The sequence below is a fragment of the Nansenia antarctica genome (genome assembly GCF_963989245.1).
Source record: "Nansenia antarctica genome assembly, chromosome: 9".
NCBI lineage: Eukaryota > Metazoa > Chordata > Actinopteri > Argentiniformes > Microstomatidae > Nansenia > Nansenia antarctica.
In genome coordinates, this window is record NC_137679.1 from 30,855,363 (window position 1) to 30,877,971 (window position 22,609).

At 48.7% G+C, this 22,609-nt stretch overlaps 1 protein-coding gene across 1 annotated transcript in view; it reads left to right on the forward strand.

Moving 5' to 3' along the window:
* Window positions 1-115: 115 nt before the first annotated feature.
* Window positions 116-22,609, forward strand: part of lrp3 (low density lipoprotein receptor-related protein 3) — a gene marked incomplete at its 3' end in the record, with an annotated part of 27,341 nt that continues 4,847 nt past the window's right edge. The window contains exons 1-5 of the mRNA XM_080539684.1: window positions 116-1,177; window positions 10,511-10,649; window positions 16,271-16,476; window positions 20,461-21,092; window positions 21,308-21,780. Of these exons, the coding sequence (XP_080395810.1) occupies window positions 1,102-1,177; window positions 10,511-10,649; window positions 16,271-16,476; window positions 20,461-21,092; window positions 21,308-21,780 (1,526 nt within the window). The 5' untranslated portion in view covers window positions 116-1,101. The remainder of the gene's footprint in view (window positions 1,178-10,510; window positions 10,650-16,270; window positions 16,477-20,460; window positions 21,093-21,307; window positions 21,781-22,609) is intronic.

The window sequence follows — 22,609 nt, forward strand, 5'->3', positions numbered from 1 at the left end:
TTAAAGCGCCTGTCTAGTAAACAGGAGATCCTGGGTTCGAATCCCAGCGATGCCTTTTCCCTGTATTTCCGTCTTCCTGTGAAATGGTACTTATCAATGACACGGGAAAAAAATGCAGATCGTTAACTCACACACAACGTCTCCAACAATTTATTGTAAAAGATTACATAGTTTGCAATATAGGAACTCAAAATACGGGATGTCATTTAAGAGTGAATATGACCACTGCTGGAGGATGTGCAGTAACGCTATCTGTCCATGTGAGGGCAGGATTTAAGGCAAGGTTGAAACCGTGTCCCTGCATGGGATGGATGAGTGATGGAAACAATATACATTGCAATTCTTAAGGATTTGTTTGGCATATCAATCAGCAAAACAACATGGTTTTGCAATAAACTTGCTAGCTCGACTGTTATAGAAACGTCTCTCTATTGATCGTGTGAAAGCGATGCAAAAGATAGGACGCGAGAGTGCACATTCGGTCACTATTTATATGTCGACTGTCGAGGTGCATTCTCACATCTTGGACGAGATGGATGAGCAACAACACTTCTGGAACGAAGTGTGAGTATCGCCTTTGAACGTATCCGCAACGAAATATTTCACACCCAGCCTATGGACGTCTTGCGCGCTATGCTTTAGTAGCCTACAATGAAACGACATGAAATAGTTATTGAATGCAACTGAACAGCCTGCACAGCGAGTGGATGGGATATTATAATAGGAAGTGACCAATGGCAGAAGAAGATGGGGAATCGTGAAATGTGCATTGTTGGGCGAAGTCTCCCACGAATGTAGCAAAGCACTTTTCCGATTGAAGATATCAGTCAAAGCGGAAACCATGAGAGAAGCCATTCACCCGGAGGAGACCACATATCCCCCTTCGCGGTGTTGGATCACTTTGTCTCGGTGAACATTGCATCTGATCAGACTTATGGTTTTGCCAACACAAATTCCCGCGTACTAGAGGTTTTGTATTTTATTTACACTAAGGGTACGTGGTGGCGATATTATTTAATAATAATATTCGGACGCAATCGCTACTACAGATGTTACGGAAATTATCCCCAAGATGACAAAAGAATTACCTGGGCTCGTGGAATGATGGAGCGGATCTGGGCGCCCCAGCTTCTGTTAATCAAATGGATATGTATACGCTTCGCTTTGGTTTGTGTTGGTGAGTATAGGGATGGGTTCTTGTTTTTACAATGTTACAATGTCTGCCAAGCCGTTAACTTTATCATTCTGCATTGCACTGTAACTTTTTGATATTTCGATTGTGGATTGTGTCATTGTGCATCAAGGCAATTGTGCCACAATAATTGGATCTGCTACGTTGCATTTTCACACATTGCTCATATATCATTGTACCCTATGCGTTGGCATGTGTGTCCCTTCTGAATTATGTTATGTATCATGACCTCCATTGATTTCTTCTGATAAACGATAGCTTTAGTTTGTAAACATGGCTGCTTTCTCAAATGTTTGATGGTGTTGTGTGCACACCAACCCGCAGCATATGATACAGTGTTTCCACTATCAGCATTACATCATTGCTTTTGCTTTTGCACAGCATCCATCCTTGGACGTCTTGCTCTAGCGCAGCTGGCAGCATAGGATCTCTCTACACACAGAAACGCGCGCACACACACACACACACACACACACACACACACACACACACACACACACACACACACACACACACACACACATTGATTTCCATTGATTTCTTCTGATAAACGATAGCTTTAGTTTGTAAACATGGCTGCTTTCTCAAATGTTTGATGGTGTTGTGTGCACACCAACCCGCAGCATATGATACAGTGTTTCCACTATCAGCATTACATCATTGCTTTTGCTTTTGCACAGCATCCATCCTTGGACGTCTTGCTCTAGCGCAGCTGGCAGCATAGGATCTCTCTACACACAGAAACGCGCGCACACACACACACACACACACACACACACACACACACACACACACACACACACACACACACACACACACACACACACACACACACACACACACACACACACACACACACACACACACACACACACACACACACACACACACACACACACACACACACACACACACACACACACACACACACACACACACACACACACACACACACACACACACACACACACACACACACACACACACACACACACACACACACACACACACACACACACACACACACACACACACACACACACACACACACACACACACACACACACACACACACACACACACACACACACACACACACACACACACACACACACACACACACACACACACACACACACACACACACACACACACACACACACACAAGCCCAAAGACAACTCTGGCATACAAAGATGAACCCTCTACTCTGTTATTCTATGTATGAATTATCAACTACTTTCTTCTATTGATATTGGTGTGTGTGTGTGTGTGGGGGGGGGGTTATCCAATGTCACTACATAGCCAATGTCATACATACTTACAAATCCAGGGTCTCACTCAAACAACCTGGAGGTCTGTGAGTACTCCAAGCTCAACCTGAGACATTGATCTGTGGTCTCTCTGGAGGTCCCTTCCTTCTACCTCAAAGCTGTCACCCCTCCCCCACACCTTGCAAGTCCCATTAGGCCCTAGCCTGGGGAGGTGAATGTGTGAGCTGAAGGTGTCATTCTGGAGGCAGAAAGGAGGGGGGGGGGTGGTCCTTAGGAAACCTGAGACACGCTCGAATGGACCATGTTTCCCCCCCACACTACTTCACTCTCACATAAAAGAAAGAACCTGAACACAAGCTTTCCCACACTGCCTCATTTCCCCGACACATGCAAAGACTTGTTACTAAATGAAGCAACAGCCAAAAGGTTTCAATGTTCCTTTTTTTCTTCTTTGTGGGAATGCTTCCCACCTTCAGTACACACCAGCTCATTATAGCATGTTGTAACTTATGCTTTTGAACGTGGAATTCTTCTGCTGCTTGGGACTATTATGTTCCAGGGGACTGGCCCCACAGAGTAACAAACTCACCACAGTTGAATCAGAAACAAGTTTATTGTTACATCCCATTAAGTATGAGAGAGTACAATTCTATTTCTTACAAGACAAAAATGGCAATAGTTATATAGCCTATAAAAAAAGAAACAAAAAAAAGCACAAGAGACAGTATCTTGATGCTGCAATGTTAATGTTGAGGAACCAAAGCGAAATAATTTTTGTCTTGTGTACTCATATATTGGGATGTAATAAAAGTGCTTCTGATTCTGATAGAGTAGTATAACAATAGAAATAATAAATAGAAATAACATGAGTATAGCCCTGAGGTAGCAGTTGATGACAGCAGGAAGCAGTAGAATAAGGTGCCTGTGCGTGGGATGTGTTTAATGATAGATAGTGAGTGGGGTGTGTGTGTGTGTGTGTCCTGCCGTAATGAGTGTGCATATGTGTGTCTAAATGTTTGCATGTCTGTTGATTGTGTATGCACCGCTGCATTGATTCAATCATGAAAAAAAGAAGAAGAATCCCATTCTGGCGTTGAGTGTATGAACACTACCTTTTCCCCGGCCTCTGTTGTCATGGCGGTGGTTGTGATGGGTCCCCAGCTGCCCCCCTGGGAGCAGATGTGCTCAGAGTTGTGTCCATGTAATGGGTCTCTCACTGAGCTCTGGTGATGCCTCTGCAATATGGATGGGCCTCTGTCATGAACTCCCAGTGAACCACTGGATTACTTCAGTTGTGTGTGTGTGTGTGTGTGTGTCTATCTGTGTGTTTGTGACCAGAGGGTTGTGTGTGTGTGTGTGTGTTGTGTGTCGGTGCATGGTGTGCTGGGTTGTGTGTGTGTGTGTGTGTGTGTGAGAGAGAGAGAGACAGAGAGCGGGAGTGGGGGAGGGTTTGCGCAAGAGAAAATTAAGACTAATACAAGCTGAGGCACAGAGGATTTTTTCGGTTAATCTCTCACAGTAACGAACTGCTGCTGGACGTCATGGCCACTATTTCACTTCAATGGTTCAATATACCACCCTGCTGTCGCTTATTGATCCTGAGTGTGCAGGTAAGAGCCAGGTAAATCAAAGCTAGGAGACACTCCACTGTCTGAGTAACCTCTCCCAGAAGTCTGTGCCATGATGTAGCTACTTTGTGTTGGTTTGCCCCTCCCCCTCTCCTCTCTTGGCAGCGGGAGCTTTTTATTGTTTTGAGAGACAGGCCGATGATGTGAAGCACGGATATGGAGGATGTGGCACAACACCAGACATGTCAGCACAACTCAGAACCATAGATAAAAAGAAGGGCATTTTTTCCCTCTGGGAAGGAGGCAGAGGGTGAGGTAAACCGCAGAGGAGGGAAGCAGAGTCACCCTTCCCTCTGCTGCCTCTTCTGGTTTTGGGAACAAAGAGTGTCAGAGCCCTCGGTGTGAGCCCGGTCACGCATTAGTCACATGCATTGTCTCGTCCCCTGAACGTCTGAGGTGGAAAACATCACCACCATCTTCCCTCCCTCCAGAGTTCCCCAACCCTGTAGCATGGCATGACCATGGGGCGTGGTTGCCAGGACCATAGCTGTGAAAATCCCTCCCTTTGTCAGGAGAAAACACACACACAACACACACAAATAAACCACGAAACCGTGGGCTCAGACAAAGCAGCCATGCTGCCCTCGGGCCACCGGCTAAGGCCCTGTGGAGAAGGGCAAAGAGAAACTCTGCTGAAGAGAGTGTGTGTGTGTGTGTGGGGGGGGGGGGGGCGCGGGGGGGCACGCACACCCACCCCAACATACACACACACACACACACACACACAAGGTTCTAGTCTCCTGTGTTGCCATGCAAGCTCAGTGTCCTGTGGGAACTCATCACCAGCAGCACCTGTCTTGAAGCTAATTACCATGTATGTATACACTCACTGAACACTTTATTAGGAACACTATACTAATACTGGGTAGGGCCTACCTTTGCCCTCAAAAGAGCATCAATTCTTCATGGCATTGATTCCACAAGATGTTGGAAACATCCCTTTGAGATACTGGTCCATGATTGTCTCACATAATTCCTGCAGATTTTCCAGCTGCGCTTTCAAGCGGTGTATTTCCTGTTCGACCACATCCCAGAGGTGTTCTATTGGATTCAGATCCGGTAACTGAGAAGGCCACTGAAGAACACTGAACTCATTTGTCATGTTCATGAAACTAGTTTGAGATTACTTTTGCTTTGGTGCATTATCGTGCCGGGAGTTGTCAGTAGAAAATGGGCACATTGTGGCCTTGAAGGGATGCACATGGTCAGCAACAATACTCGAATAGGCTGTGGCATTCAAGCGGTGATTGGTATTAACTGTCTGGAAATGCTAAGAAATTGTTCACCACACCATTACACAACCTCTACCAACTTGGACTGTGTACAGGTGTTCCTAATTGAGTGTATGTATGTATGTGTATATATATATGTGTGCACATGTGTCTGTAAAATAGACAATCACACAGGAAGGAAGACAGAAGGAGAGCTGAGCCAGTGTATGAGAAGGTGTTGGGGGGGGGACAGATAGGCGAGGGGGGGCCGGGGGACAGGACAGATTGAGCTTTAGATATTTTGAGCCACTATATAAGAATCTGTTTTTTAATCAGCTGAGATTTGCCTTGAAGTCTGACCTCCTCCTTCACCTGCCCAGATGGCTCAGTTCAAGTGTGTTTGTGGGTGTGTCTGGGTGGGTGTGTGTTTGTGTTTGTTTGTGTGGGTGTGTGTGTGTGGGTGGGTGGGTGGGTGTGTGTTTGTGTTTGTGTGGGTGGGTGTGTGTGTGTGGGGGTGTGTGTGTGTGTGTGTGTGTGTGTGTCGGCCGGCCGGCCGAACAAACAGAGTGCCGTGCTGCATTAATGCAGAGCAAGATGCTCAAACGTTTTGTAGTGCTGCCAAGTCCCTACACTCCTGCTAACTCAGGCCAGATTGGTAATAACAATGATCAGCTCTACTGCTCTCTGCTGCACTGCTGTCTGAGGAGCGCTTAGTATACAGTCAACTTCCCTTACATCAGAATACTCTATTACATTACCCAGCTGTGCGGCAGTGGGGGGTACTGCTGTGCTGAGTGTGAATCAGGATGCCTTCCAGTTAATTGATTAATCAGAGTCGAAGACAAAACACACGTCCACACTCCACCACATTCTCAGTCACTATCTATATAGACAAATCTCTCTCTCTCTCTCTCTCTTGCAGTCTGTTTCTCTCTCTATCTCTTTCTCTCCCTCTCTCTCTCACTCTCTATATATGTGTGTATTTATTATATATTTATAACTATATTCTATATATACAAATGTATTTGTTGTAAGTCACTTTGGATGATGTCTAAATGCCATAAATGTAAATATCTCATGAGAACACACTCTCATTTAAGTATTTTGAATAATACTTAGCTCCACCACTCCAGCAACGATAAGACGGAATAGGAATCATGTATTCTTTAGGATCGCCGTAATTAAACAAATCTCACCTAGCTTCATGTTTGATTTATTTATCTATCACGCCTCCAGAACAAAAAGTACTAAGTAGTAAGTGAAGCCAGGCTGTTATCAGCGTTGCGTTTGGCCTAAGTGATACACGTTTTAAGGGCTGTTTATATTGCTGTGTGGACATTTTCCAGCACCTGTCTTTAGTTGTAGAGCAAGGCTCCATTGCTTTATAGAAGCATCGTTTTAAGGAAAATAACAAGGCACATATTGTATCGCTTTCTATTCTGCCCCATTCCCTTCTGCCATGTGTAAGGAGTTAGCATCGGTGTACAGGGTCTATATTTAATCAGCCTGGAGGGGATTTTACACCTCTGAGCTGGTTCACAGCACTCTGTCCCCAAAGAGATCAGCTGAGCTCCCTCCATCCCTCCCTCCATCCCTCCCTCCCTCCTCCTTTTACTTGGACTGCTTTGCACGGCCAGTTTAATGAATAGGGTGTTTTGTTTTGATTATGATCCATAAGGACCTTGTGTTTGTGTCTGTGCTCGCACACAGTGTGTCTGTCCCTGGTACACTGCTGATATGGGAGGGAGAGAGAGAGAGGGAGAGAGAGGGAATGAGAGAGAGAGAGAGGGAGAGGGAGAGGGAGAGAGAGAGAGCGAGAATATTAAAGCCAAGGCTGTGTGAACTCACTGAGCTCTTCCTCTTCAGTGGCTTTGATGCAGGGCCTTGTGGGGAACGCGGTCCAGGTCCTAATGAGAGGCTCTTTAAAAACACCAGCACACACACACACACACACACACACACACACACACACACACAAAGTCCTTCTGACAGGAACCGAGCCGGCAGCTTCCTGCCGGCCCCTGTGAAGCCATTGTTGAGGACTGGGCACTGTCAAGGCAAGGCCCAGGAGCTGGCTGGACGTATGAATGGACCTGCGAAACCCGACAGTTTATAAACTAACTGTTGGAAAGGTTCTAATAGGTTGTTATAGACCGGGCTTTGAAACAGGGGTACAGTGACATTTTGTTTTGCTTACGTTAGGAAGGATGGATGTCTCTCTGTCTCTCTACCGGCCGTGCTTCTATTGAATATTGATGGGTTATTGTGGTGTAAAATAACCTGTTTACCATGTTGTCTCTAAGTGGTATTTGATGTACTAATATTAATAACAAATATTAATAATAATAGATTTAATTTAAAAGCGCCTTTTTCATACTACGAAAAGAACCGAAAATACAAAAAGATCAGATCAAGATCAGAAAATGGTCTCAGGCAACTATAGGGAATAGTGTTACTCAGGACCCGTCCCACGCTGTAGAAAGGCGAGTGAACAACAGATGGGTCTTGAATCTTGAGTGTTGTGCATCTTATATTTATTTACATGCAAAGTGACTAGGGATGATGCTCCTTCCAGGGTCCTCAGTGTTATTGACTGGGACAGTGTGTGTTGATAGCAGCCCGTTGTGTCTGTGAAGGGATCCTCTTTTCCCTTACATCAACATATTCAGTCCTAGATCAAGTTTCTCTACCTTTAGTGATGGGCTCTTCCACTGCAGCGCCTAGAGGGGTGATGGAAGGGTTATGAACACCGCAAATCAATGCCACTCACTGTAGTATGAAGAGATAAAGGCCCTGTGTGCCAGCCTGTGGTTTTGCCCTTCCGTCCCCTGTGCCAGTGTGAGAGGGAGGATCATAGGGACTAGGCTAGGGTGTGTTTTCTGGCACTGTCTCTGTGCTGGTCCCTCAAACACACAGCTGTATATCCATAATTCAGCTCATCATGAATAAAGGAATGATATAGCTCCTCTATGTGGTGAGTGAGAATGCATTAGAAGCTTTAGGTAGAGGGTGACACATGTGCACACAGACACACACACACACACACACACCGTATAAGGTAGGTCCCCGTGTCTTTGAATCCCCAGTTTGCATTTACAGTGTAGTCCCTCTGGAAAACTGCTGTTGAGAGTCAATATATGGAGTTAGCACATCCATGACTCTGCGAGGAGGGATACGTCCCCGGGTGATGAGGCTCATTAGAGGAGAGAGACCAAGGAAACCCAGAGAAGACGAGTGTGGTGACTCACACCTGCCACTCAGCAGGGGGACTGGCCTGCTGCCTGTCACATGGCTGTCACTCCATCCACAGCTTTAACACATCTGGCAGGTGTTTACCTTTCAGCTTTGCTGCCACACACACACACACACACACACACACACACACACACACACACACACACACTCACACTCACACTCACACTCACACTCACACTCACACTCACACTCACACCCACACTCACACTCACACTCACACTCTCACTCTCACTCACAGACACACACTCACAGACACACACACTCACACACACTCACACACACACACACACACACACACACACACACACACACACACACACACACACGCACTGTAACAGAGCCTAGGGGAGTGTGAAGGGCAGTACAGGTGGAGCCAGTGATAGGTGAAGGTGGAGATCTGTCACTCACCGACCGACACGTTTGGAGACACACCGATGTGTGACAGGCAGGCATGTGTTCCTCCTCTGTCTCTTTCACACTGGGAATAGCAAACAGAAACACACTGGGAATACCAACAGAAACACACTGGGAATACCAACAGAAACACACTGGGAATACCAACAGAAACAGACTGGGAATACCAACAGAAACACACTGGGAATACCAACAGAAACAGACTGGGAATACCAACAGAAACACACTGGGAATACCAACAGAAACATAGGTATTTGGGTTAGCCTATATGAAATAGCTCAGTCTTATGATCTGGTGCTGCTGCGTCTGTGTCTCTCCTCTGGCCAGGAAGCTTATTGTACTGTCAGCTCCAGTGGCTGTCAGTGGAATACTGAATATTTCATCCCTTCACTGAAGCATGGAAACCTGTGTTGAGATCCCCCCCCCCATCCGTGTCTGTCAAACAGAGCCGTGACAGTTACGTCAGCCCCCCCCCCCAAACCCCCACCTCCCCTGTGAGGAGAATGGCTGACCAGCAGCTCTCATATCCCCAAAAAACTGGAACAAGCTATCACCAAACATTTGGTCAGCTCCATCTTTATAAATGTTTTAAAATAAGCTGAAGACTGTTTGTTTGGCTTTTAATTTACTGAGTTTTAAATACTGACAGTTTAGGCTAGGTTTTTAACAGATTTATTTGTTTTTATTTATTTATTTTAAGCTTGAACCTTTTAAATGTTTTGTTATTTAACTGCACTTCCTTTGTTTGGTTTTTAATTTATTGTATTTTAAATAATGACTGATTTATATTGTAACTTTTTATTGTATTCCATGTTTTTATGTAAAGCAAGTTTGCATTTAATTGTATGAATATGTGCTGTATAAATCCATTTGCCTTGCCCATATCTAGAGACAAGTGCAGTCGTTCCCTGTCAGTCTCACCCAAACAGCAGAGCAGATGACATCTTCTGCCTCATTTAGGTGAACTGAAACTGTGTCTGCTGTTAAAATCAAATCAAATCCAATTTTATCTGTCACGTACATCTCATAGAGCCAGCCGTAATGGATGTAGTGACATGCTTTGGAATCTTGCTCCCCGAGCAACAACAGTCAACAAATCAACAGTAAAATATAGCCTAATATAATATAATAAAACAGTGACAGTAGTCGTGCGTAAGGGTGCAGTGTATGTAGGTGTTTCAAACCAGGATTAACATTCTTTTTCACAGAAAAAACCCAACAAATAACTAGTGAACACTCTCCATGTTCGTACAGTGCTGTGGAGGTATAAATCATTTTAATGCACGGAACGGAATACCGTCCCTCAGTCCGTGCCATGCATCACAATGATCCCGCCCTCGGAGGCCTACCTCCGCCAGTCTCCCCTGGTAATGGTGGCCAGCAGCAGTTCTTTACTGTGTGAGATTAACCCCAAAATCCTCTGTGCCTCAGCTTGTATTAGAAGTTCTCTTCGTTTCTCCTGTGCACTCTCTCTCTCTCACACACACAACCACCCCCCTATCTGATTGTCCTTTCCCGTGTGTGTTTGTCCCCCCCAGCGGCGTGCAGCGGGAAGGTGGAGCTTCACACGGAGCGGAGAGGGGTCATCTACAGCCCCTCTTGGCCCCTCAACTACCCCCCCGGGATGAACTGTAGCTGGAACATCCAGGGAGACAGAGGAGAGGTCATCACCATCAGGTAACACCACGCACGCACACACGTGCCCTCCAACCCCCCCGCATCATTGATTATGGCGTGCAGAATGCAATACGATGCTGTCAAGAGCCAAGTCGTTGCGATGACGTCCAATTAGTTGGTTTTTATCTTCATTAGCTAAATGTTGGATTCAACACACTGAGGAACAGCTGGGTCGCCGAAACACACTTACCCAAACACACACACACACACACACACGTTCACCCTCTCTCTCACACATACACACACACACACACACATTCACGCTCTCTCTCACACATACACACACACACACACATTCACGCTCTCTCTCACACATACACATACATTCACACTCTCTCTCTCACACACACACACACACAGACATTATCCCCCTCCTCTGTTCACTTATAATAAATTGAAGCGTTCGTGAACACATTGCTTATATATCATCCTCTCTCTGTCTCACTCAATCCTCAGTGGGCTGTTTCATATATATCTCTGCCATGTTCTCGCTCTCCCTCTCCCTCTCCCTCTCCCTCTCCCTCTCACTCCCTCTCTCTCTCCCTCAGTTTCACCCTCCCTCCCTCTCTCCCTCCATCATCCTCACTAGATGACTCATGTCCCCAGAGACAGGACCAGATGGATGCCAGAGAGAGTTCTTACTTAACACCCTTCAACATGTTTGTATTATCACAACAACAATAACAACAACAACAGCAGCAGGAGTCCTCTGTTCTCCCCTGTTCTCCCCTACTCAGAGAACACCCAGACCCCTGCAGGGCAGAGCATATGCATGCCATTGTTGGCATTTAGCAGACGCCTTTATCCAACGTGACTCACAACAAATACATTTGTCTAAGTAAGTGAATCATTTATCCATCAGTTATCATAAGAAATAGTAATCTATTCCAAAACCAGGGGCCATCGGCAGCTACAATGGTAGAAGAAGGAAGAATTTTCTTTTATTATTATTCTTTTTTTGTTTTTATTTATTTATAATAGATAAACTGTACAGGGGGGTAGTGGGGATCAGGAGGTCCTTAGGAGGGCCAATTAATATGTAGCCTGAAGTGATGGGTCTTCAGAGCAGTCCCTCTCCCTCTCCCCCATACCTGAATAGTTTTCAATGAAGCCTGTCCTATTACTACCAGCTATGCTTCGTGGATCGTCATGTAACTCAGATAATGATGGGGAGAATTCTGGGAAAGCGGCGGGCTGCGGTGGAAGTGACTGATTGAATCTGTGAGCTCAGCTCAGTGTCCCTGTCTCAGTGTTTACATGCCCGGGGAGAGCAGAGGGTCTGCTGCTATGGTGATAATTACCCTACTGAAAATACAGTCCCTGCGTGTGTGTGTGTGTGTGTGCGTGTGCGTGTGCGTGTGTGTGTGTGTGTGTGTGTGTGTGTGTGTGTGTGTGTGTGTGTGCGTGTGCGTGTGCGTGTGCGTGTGCGTGTGCGTGTGCGTGTGCGTGCGCGCATGCGTGCGTTTCTCCAGTTGCGAGGCAGACGGTGGAACGTGGCCGTCTGCTGACACCCGGTCCTCCTCCGTGCCGTTCCCTCCTCTCTCTCTTATCACTGTTCTCAGGTTCAGATGGCAGAGGTGAGGCAGACTGTGAAGACAGCTACTATTTCTTTCCGAAGTTGGCAGAAAAGTTCTGTTACAGAGAGTGTTGCCAACTGCATGACATCATCCCTACTCCTCAGCTACTCCAGCTACACACTGTCTGTCTGTCTGTCTGTCTGTCTGTCTGTGCGTGTGTGTGTGTGTGTGTGTCTGTGTGTGTGCGCGCACATTATGACCCCAGCGAAGCTATATGCACTGAGATCATTACTAAGTGGTTGAGGGAAGCGCCACCGATGTTTATCAGATCAATACTGCTCCACTATGACCAGACCCTGGTCCTGTCTCCCCCCCCCGCCCCTGGCAGCCCAGCAAAGCCACAGTCTGTCTGTGTAGGCATCTCTGCTCCAGCTCTAATGAGAGAGGAGGGAGAGAGAGGGAGAGGGGGAGAGAGAGAGGGGGGGGGGGAGAGAGAGGGGGGGGGGAGGGGGGGGGGGAGAGAGAGGGGGGAGAGAGAGAGAGGGGGGGAGAGGGGGAGAGAGGGGGGGGTGAGAGAGAGAGAGGGGGGGGAGAGAGAGGGGTGGGAGAGAGAGAGAGAGATGTAGGGTCCTCACAGGTGATGGTGGTGGGTAGCTCTGTTTCTCGTGTCTGGTGAACTGGTTGTGGTTGTGGTCGTGGTCGAGGGGGCTCAGGATGGACAGAGGGGATAGGAGCTGTCTGGTAAGATAGTGGTAAGATATTCTAACAAGGGTCTCTGGAAACACAAGGTTCACAGACCCTCAGAGCTCCACTGGTCCCTGGCTGAGAAAAATGAAAAATATATGCACTGCACTCACTGCAATGTAAGGCACTTTGGATAAAAGCGTCAGCGAAATGGCATAATCTGTCTCTCTTTCTCACTATTACATCTTAATAAGCTGTCATTTAAGTCTTACTCTTAAGTCCCCAATGGTCCTACTACACTGCTGTGGTTGTAACATGAGCTGTCGGATGCAGTTTTAGCTTAGCCCTCGCTTTAGCCTCCAGCGGTCTTCCTTAAAAAACGGATACAGTATTCCTTACTAAGCGTTTGCAGTGTGAATCATTAGCTCCAATTCAGACAATTGCCGTGAGCTCACGTAATTTAACTTCTTCTAACGGCTAATGGAGACATCCTACAAGCAAAGTCGATGCTTTTAGAGAGAGAGACAGAGGGGGGGGGGGAGGAGGAGAAGAAGAAGAGAGAGAGGGAGAGAAAGAGAGAGAGAGTCTACGGTGTCTAGACTCTACCTGTCTATGTACGATATACAATACAGACACTGTATAGTAACAATGATACCTCTTCCTTCTTCTAGCATTATGTCTGCCAATGGCCCATGGTCCGAGCATAGATTACTTTTTTCGGCTGTGGCTCAGGAGGTAAAGCCGGTGTCTAATGATCACAAGGTCGGTGGTTCGATCCCCGGCTGGCCATGTGCCGAGTTGTCCTTGGGCAAGACACTGAACCCCAAATTGCTCCCAATGAGCCGGCACCTTGCATGGTAGCATGCCGCCATTGGTGTGTGAATGTGTGTGTGTTTGGGTGAATGAGAGGTCAAAGTCGCTTAAGTCGGGTAAAGCCGTCGGCTAAATGCCAAAAATGTAAATGTAAACCACTACTTGACCCCCCGTTCATTGCTGTTTGGATGCAACGAGAGACAGAAAACGTTGTTTCTGATGCAGCCCAGACTCCCTATCCACCCTGGCCTCCTGCACAGGGAACAGCTCACACAGTGTAGGGCAGGGGTCGGCAATAGGCGGCCCGTGGGCCATTGCGGGCCCGTCACCAATAATATTTGGCCCAGCAGATTATTTTGAGAATCCACTTATTTTTTTTATTTTTATTTTTTTTTATACAATATCGGACCGACAGTCCCACACCGCGCCTATAATGTCTGAATAGAGAATCTACCACCACCTGAATAATGCTTATTGTACTTTTATTCATGTTGAGAGTGAATGACACAGGGACAGACAATCAGGCAGCGGCGTGCACCGAAGCGCACTGACGCTGAACCCCTCAGAGTGAATCATAAGTAGGTGAACAAGGCGTGGTGCTGAAATAGCCGACATGCGGTGTGGTTTGAAAAAAATAACATCAGCTCATTAAATCATTCAAACGTAATGTTTACGTATGTGACTGCAACACACATATGAACAGTAACAAAGCAAATTCTGTTTAATTTTATGAAAAACATTGACAGCAAAATCGGCGCAAAAGTGGTGGTAGGCCTATGCTCCTGAAACGACAGAGCAAACGCGCTATTAGGCATAATAAGTACAATGAGCCATAAGCCATTCATTCAAAATATACAAAATACAATTAGGTTATTAAATACAATAACGACAGGCTTGGTACTCACTTAATGTGAAAAGTGGCATCTCCCATCGGTCACTATTTGCTTGATATCTGGTGATATTGACGTCACTTTAATCCGCAGGCAGTTTTTATTTTTATTTTTTATGCATCTATCGATTCCTCTCGTGCGTCTTTATCACATTCATTGACGCAAAGGACGACTCGCATGTATAGAAAGGGAACATTGTGAGCAGGGAAGATGTGAGTCTCACACAACGGCTTTGCATTGATGAAGTAGGATGAACGTTCGCTGTCCATTCCTCTTTAAATGCCCTGTTTTCACCGTCAACTTTCCTCTTTTCACCCGACACGCAAACAACCAATCCAATAATAAATAATGTGACCTTGTAAGTCTGGGAGGAGGGGGGAATAATTCAGAATAAAAGTATGTTAAATAATTATTAGAATAAGTTAGGCTGCGCTACATCGTCAGTCCACACATGTATTATTCAAAACTATGGAAAAGGGTGAAACTACGTTTCAACGTTGTTGAGAATCACAACACAAACTCACTAGTCAAGCCTAATACTGCAACGAAATGGATTGGACTGCTATCTAGTTAATTATAACACTACTTTACATTGTTAGCAGGCTCACAAAACAAGCTGTGTTAGTTGACTAGCGATGTGTACATTTCTCGAAAGAAAAGTCAAAGCATTAGAACGTGTCACATTTTTTAACAATCAATTACTTAAATTATCCTTTGATTATGTTCGGGCCCGCCATCTAGTGGCATATTTTTTTTTTTGCCCGAGGCCAAACCTAATTGCCGACCCCTGGTGTAGGGAGTCACGCTGCCCGGTCACGTCTCATCACCACACTGGCTCCCCGCTGGTGGAACGACCCTCCCATTGCTGTGAGAACTGCAGAATCACTCCCCGTCTCCTATCGGAGACTGCAGACCCATCTCTTCAGGCTACACCTTAACTGTCTTACTATTTAAATGTAACGTAGATGGGAGGGTGCCTCTAATCCAGAGGTACTGTAGCCTCTGATAACAGGGGAGGTGCTGAGAGTCCTCCCAGCCTCCCCGGAAGCTCCCATCATCCCCGGCTCTCCGTTCCCCTGGTGATGGCCGTCCGCTGCGGCACACCAGCTGTAAGACCCAATTTACCGCTCAGACGAACAGCGCCCCGCCTCCAACGCCAACCCACACACAGCCGCTGAATCCAGTCTGTGGTGTGTCTCAGGAACCAGCTGCTGTGTGAGGGTGAGGGTGTGGAGCGGTGGTGACTGTGCTTTTCCATGAGGAGACCATTCCTTATCCCCCTACTCTGTTAGAACGTATAGAACTCGGGGGCAGCTGTGGCGCAGGAGGTAGAGCTGCCGTCTAATGATCGCAAGGTTGGCAGATCGGCAGTTCTGGCTGGCTGGCCACATGTCGAAGTGTCGTTGGGCAAGACACTGAACCCCAAATCGCTCTCAGTGAGCGGGACGGCGCCTTGCATGGTAGCTTGCCGCCATTGGTGTGTGAATGGGTGAATGAGAGGCCATTGTAAAGCGCTTTGGATAAAGGCGCTATATAAGTGCAGTCCATTTACCATTTAACTCAAAGGTGAATAGAATGTCTTGTCTTGTGCGAGGTGATACCCATACGTAAAGGGACTGTTGTTAGGAAGGTTAACTGAATATAACATACGCAATACACATATAATACACTGCTGATCTAACCACTGTTCCTCCTCCTCTTGTCTCCTCTCCTGCAGTTTCCGTAACTTTGATCTGGAGGACTCGGGCCGCTGCTCCGGAGACTGGCTGCTCCTGGGCCCCACCTGGAGGGAGGAGTACCGGGTGTGTGGCTCCCTCCTCCCCCCTCCCTTCATCTCCTCCAGGGGCCGCGTCTGGCTCTACTTCCACTCCCAGGCCAACAGCTCGGGCCAGGCCCAGGGCTTCCGTCTCTCCTACATCCGTGGTGAGTGGCTGGCAGCTGGGGGAGGAGCTGGGGTAAGAGTGGGTCCTGGGGGAGGAGCCGGGGCAAGAGTGGGTCCTGGGGGAGGAGCTGGGGCAAGAGTGGGTCCTGGGGGAGGAGCTGGGGCAAGAGTGGGTCCTGGGGGAGGAGCTGGGCTGTTGTGAGTGGGAGCATGAGCAGGGGTTGTTGTGATTGGGAGCTGGGGTGGGTGGGTGGTCGCTGGGGCAGGGGCTGTTGGGGGTGGGAGCTGGGGTAGGGGCTGTTGTGAGTGGGAGCTGGGGTAGGGGCTGTTGTGAGTGGGAGCCGGGGTAGGGGCTGTTGTGAGTGGGAGCTGGGGCAGGGGTTATTGTGGGTGGGAGCTGGGGTAGGGGCTGTTGTGGGTGGGAGCGGGGTGTGGCCCAGGCAGGTGTTTTGTGAGTGGGTGGTAGGCTACTGTAGCTGGGGAGGTTGCAGGGGTGTGGGGCGGGGCAGTTTGCGATTTGGGCAGAGACAGGCGCTGGGACGTGCTGCCACAGGCAGGCCAGACACAATGGAATGCACTGTGCTGATTCCGCCAGCTTAGAACAGGCTAGGGGGTTTATCTATGCAGGGTGCAGCCCTCTCTGTGTTTACCAGTCACAATCTGGTGTCGGTGGAAACCAGCAAATCGTGTGACAGCACTTTGATCTATGGCTGCTACCGCTCCCAAATAGAATTGTCTTCACACACTCTCGAAAGCCTATTTACAATGTTACCAGGGTGTAAATGATCCTATAATGCACAGCCTGGACTAGCACCAGTGTGTGTAAGTGCCTCCATATGTTGAGTGCCGCGCGCGTGTGTGTGTGTGTGTGTGTGTGTGTGTGTGTGTGTTTGCGTGTGTGCGTGTGTGCGTGTGTGCGCGTGTGCGTGCGTGTGTGTGTGTGTGTGTGTGTGTGTGTAGTTAATGAAGATAAAAACCTGCTAATTGGATGTCATCACGGCGAGGTTGCATCTGACGGCGTCGTACCGTATCCCGCACGCCGCAATCAATGCTGCGGGGGAGGAGAGCGGGACACTTTATGCAAAGTTTGTCATTTTTTTACCTCAGGATGTGGTCAAATCAATGACCAGTAATTGACTGTGTTTGTCAAGCTGTCTCAGCTCAGGCAGAGTCGGCGGGGGGTCATTGATTAGAGAGTCTCGTTCTGACAACAGCAGTGATTACGTCAGATGTTTTTCTTTCCTCATTAGATGAGTCTTGGTGTGTGTGTGTGTGTGTGTGTGTGTGTGTGTGTGTGTGTGTGTGTGTGCGCCTGTTTAACGAGTTGAGGGTTGTCCTGGTGTCTTGTGTTGTCACCGGCTGTTGTTTGGCTTCTGTTGTATTCTTACCAGTGAAGTAGAAGTAGGGGTGTGTGTGTGTGTGTGTGTGTGTGTGTGTGTGTGTGTGTGTGTGTGTGTGTGTGTGTGTGTGTGTGTGTTTGTGTGTGTATGTGTATGTGTATGTGTATGTGTGGTGTTTGTGTGGTGTATGTGTGTGTGTTGTATTCTCACCAGTGAAGTGGTCCTGCGTTCAGTAGGTGTGTGTGTGTGTGATACACTCACCGAACACTTTATTAGGAACACTATACCAATACTGGGTAGGGCCTCCCTTTGCTCTCAAAACAGCCTCAATTCTTTGTGGAATTGATTCCACAAGATGTTGGAAACATTCCTTTGAGATTCTGGTCCATGATTGCATTGCGCAATTCCTGCAGATTTTTCAGGTGCAGTTTCAGGTTTCGGTTTCAGGTGCTGTGAATCTCCCGTTCTACCACATCCCAAAGGTGTTATATTGGATTCAGATCCGGTAACTGAGAAGGCCACTGAAGAACACTGAACGCACTGTCAGGTTCATGAAACCAGTTTGAAAATACTTTTGCTTTGTGACATGGTGCACTATCATGCTGGAAAGTAAGCCATGTGAAGATGGGCACATTGTAGCCATGAAGGGATGCACATGGTCTGCAACAATGCTCAAATAGGCTGAGGCATTCAAGCTATGATTGATTGGTATTAACGGATCCAAAGTCTGCCAAGAAAACATTCCCCACACCATCACACCACCTCCATGAACGAGAAGGTGTTCCTAATATAGTGTCCGGTGCAGGTATTTCAGTGCTGTGGGAAGCGTCCATGAACTCACTGCTGTGTCTGTTTGGCAGTGTGTGGTATTTCAGTGTTGATAACTTGGTAACATTTTGGTTGATAACCTCAGTGCTGTGTCCTAGATGGTGTGTGTGTGTGTGTGTCAGGGTTTCCGTTAGAAAAAATTGCCGCCGGACATCGTGTCCGGGAAGATTTCGATTTACCGGACAAACGTAATATATTCCGGTCATCATATTAAAATATAATAAAAAAAAAAAAAATCAAAATCATATTTTTTTTCTGCAAATCTAATATAGCTGTTTGTCGCGGTGATTACTGTTGTGTAGCGGCCTATATATGCCATTTAATGTCTATTTCTCATCCGATACGATTAGATGCGAGCTATATAATATATAATAATATAACATGATTCGCATGCGCGCTATGCCATTATGTCCAGCACTGAACGGGCGCCTCACTGGGAACTGAACAGACAGCATCGATCAATGAACGGACTCCACATTACGTTAACTGAAGTTTGTTAAATTGTTTGGGATTAATGTGAGTTTTCTATTTTCTCTTTCCAGTTTTACCCTTTTTTAATCAATAAAACAACGTCATTTCTATAACCAGGGGGGTGTTCCATCGACGTCGCTGGGGGGGGATCTGGGCTTATTTCGTTAAGTCTCGCGAGACTCTTAAAAAGATCCAGGCATATCTTGATAGATCTCGCGGGACTTGTCAGGGTGGGCCTGGATTTTCCTTTGGCGGCGTTGATGGAATACCCCCCAGGTCTCGCTGGTTGGGAAGGCATTTCGTTTAGCTGCCTGTCAAATCATACTTAATCGGACTCGGGAGTATGACAATGAGGAGAAGATAACTGTTTATTGAGAAACAATTGATAGGCAGGCAGGCTGGGATACGTATATAAAGAAATACCACAATGTCTAGATGTATAACATTTTATTGAACAGTGCAAGCATGTAGGCTTCTGGCGTGACACGGCTAGCCTAATTTCCGTTCATATGCCTTTTATCAGATAAAATAAAATAGAATAAAACTCTTTGAAAATAAATAGGCTTTAAATTAACTTGCAATGCGTATAGGCTAATTTCCGTTCGATGTTACAGCCGGCCTATGCCTTTTCTCAGATAGATAGGGGATAGCCCTGTAAGCTCATACGGGTCTGTATGTCGTCCTGAAGACCGGCTGTTAGATCATATCGCTGAAGTTTGTCTCCATCTTAGTGTAAATGTTGTCCGTTTCGTTTGTTATCCTTGTTATTGTGCGATAAAGTTAAGGCGCTCCGCTTCGGGCCACCATTTTTGGCTGGGCACCGGGCACGCGCACTCGTGCACGCGCGGCGCTGCCCGGGGGAGGGGGACCCGCCCCCTTTGGTTAGCCTATAGGCTGGCTGGGGGGGGCGGGTCCTTCTCTCTCGGGCGGTGTTGTGTGTGTGTGGGTGTGTGTGTGTTTGGTGCTCGGCTGAAGATGGTGGCCCGAAGCCAATTTGAATACAATTCGCTACGAATTGTATTCAAATTGTGCTTAGAGGGAATTATTTTCACCGGACATTATGTCCGACGAGTTTTCAATTTGTCGGACTTCAACAAATTTTACCGGACAAAGACCGGTAATTACCGGTTAACGGAAACCCTGGTGTGTGCGTGTGTGTGTGTGTGTGTGTGTGTGTGTGTTGTATTCTCACCAGTGAAGTGGTCCTGCGTTTTGTGTGTGTGTGTGTGTGTGTGTGTGTGTGTGTGTGTGAGAGATACACTTTATTAGGAACACTATCCTAGATACACATCCTCGATGGTGTGTGTGTGTGTGTGTCTGTGTCTGTGTCTGTGTGTGTGTCTCTCTCAGTGGTTGTTGTTGACAGCGTGTGCTCCCCTCCCGCAGGCCGCCTGGGCCAGAGCAGCTGTCAGAGTGATGAGTTCCTGTGTGGTAACGGGAAGTGCCTCCCCCGCGCCTGGCGCTGCAACGGCCTGGACGAGTGCGGCGACGCCACCGACGAACGCAACTGTGCGCCCCCCCCCACCGAGGCCCGGCCCAGCCTGTGCCCCCCCGGCTCCCACCCCTGCACCCAGGCCCAGTCCACGCGCTGCCTGCCCCCCCCCTTGCGCTGCGACGGCGCCCGCGACTGCCACGACGGCTCGGACGAGCAGGGCTGCCCAGACACGGCGTGCGGCAAGCGCCTGGGGAACTTCTACGGCTCCTTCGCCTCGCCAGACTTCTTCCGGTCCAACCGGAGCGCGGCGGCGGGGGGAGGGGGAGGGGAGCTGAGGTGCTGGTGGCTGCTGGACACCCAGGACCCTAAGCCCATCCTGCTGCAGCTGGACCTCCAGCTGGGGCCCGGGGACTCCCTGCACGTGTACGACGGCCTGGCGCAGCGGGCGGAACGCCTCCTGCAGGCGCTTTCGCATCATAACAACCGCAGGCCCGCCCTGCTGGAGTCCAGCCGGGGCCAGATGAGCGTGCTGTACCGGGCCCAGCCCCGCAGCCCTGGGCACGGCTTCAACGCCACCTACCAGGTACGGGTCGTCATGTCCCCCCGAGACGTGGTCATGTGTCCAGACACTCAAGTGGTGAAAGTGTCCCCCGGTGTTGGTGACGTCATGGCCAATGTCGTTGTGATGCTGAGGGTTGTGTTTCCATGCTGTGCTGACAATGTCTGACTCTCCTCTCCTCTGCTCTCCTCTCCTCTCCTCTCCTCTCCTCTCCTCTCCCCCCCCCCCCACCCCACCAGGTGAAAGGTTACTGTTTCCCGGGGGAGCACCCGTGCGGCGGCGACCAGGGCTGCTACTCGGACCGGCAGCGCTGCGACGGCTACTGGCACTGCCCGACGGGCCGCGACGAGGAGGAGTGCCCCGTGTGCCAGGAGAGGGAGTACCCATGCGAGGGCGGCAGCGGCGCCTGCTACCCGGCCTCGGAGCGCTGCAACAACCAGAAGAAGTGCCCGGACGGCTCGGACGAGAAGAACTGCTTCGACTGCCAGCCGGGGAACTTCCACTGCGGCACCAACCTGTGCATCTTCGAGACGTGGCGGTGCGACGGGCAGGAGGACTGCCTGGACGGCAGCGACGAGCGAGACTGCATGGCCGCCGTGCCCCGCAAGGTCATCACAGCCGCGCTGATCGGCAGCCTGGTGTGCGGCCTGCTGCTGGTCATCGCCCTGGGCTGCGCCTTCAAGCTCTACTCCCTCAGGACGCGAGAGTACAGGTGGGGGGGGGCACCGCCGCGTACAGGTGGGGGGGGGCACCGCCGCTGTGGACCCTCAGAGTCCCGCCACCTTTCTTCTTCTTCTTCTTCTTCTTCTTCTTTTCCGCCTCCTCCTCCTCCTCTCCTCTTTCTTCTCCTCATAACCCCCCTCGGCGCTGTGGTTCATCAGCACTCTTTCATGCCCTCCACCCCCTCTCCTCATTTCCTCTCCTCATTTCCACTCCTCATTAGCCTTGTTCTCTCCCCCTCCCTTCTCCTCCTCCTCCTCCTCCTCCTCTTTCATCAGTGATGACTTTGCTTCTTTTTCTCTGTCTCCCCACCGTTGTTGCTCTTTATTCTCTCACCCCCTGTTGGATTTGGAGTTCATTTTATTGCCGTTTCCCCCTCCTCCTCCTCCTCCTCATTTCTAAATCCGCCCAGGCCCTTCCCAGGCACTAATTGATCACACCGGTGAGAGTCGAAGACAAAGAGCTTTAATCTGACTGACCCAGCCACGATGATGACTGAGACATCAGCGCTAGCGTATGACTGCTGCGTGGGTTAGCTGCTACGCTCAGTTCCCACTCCCCACAGGGGAGCTTCGCTAATAGGCTAACGCAGCCTCCCGGTTAGCATCCCGCTAGGCTAGCCCTGTGCCCCGCTAATCCAGACACAGTTTGACTCCCTTCAGTCGGGGTGTAAGCCGGTCGGCTTGGCCCACGACCCTGCCGTATGAGGCTGTAGCCAGAGGCAGAGAGGGATAAACTGAGAGAGGGAGAGATATGGAGTGAGAGAAAGGAGGGGGGGGTATATATATAGAGAGAGAGGGAGGGAGGAAGAGAGAGAGGGA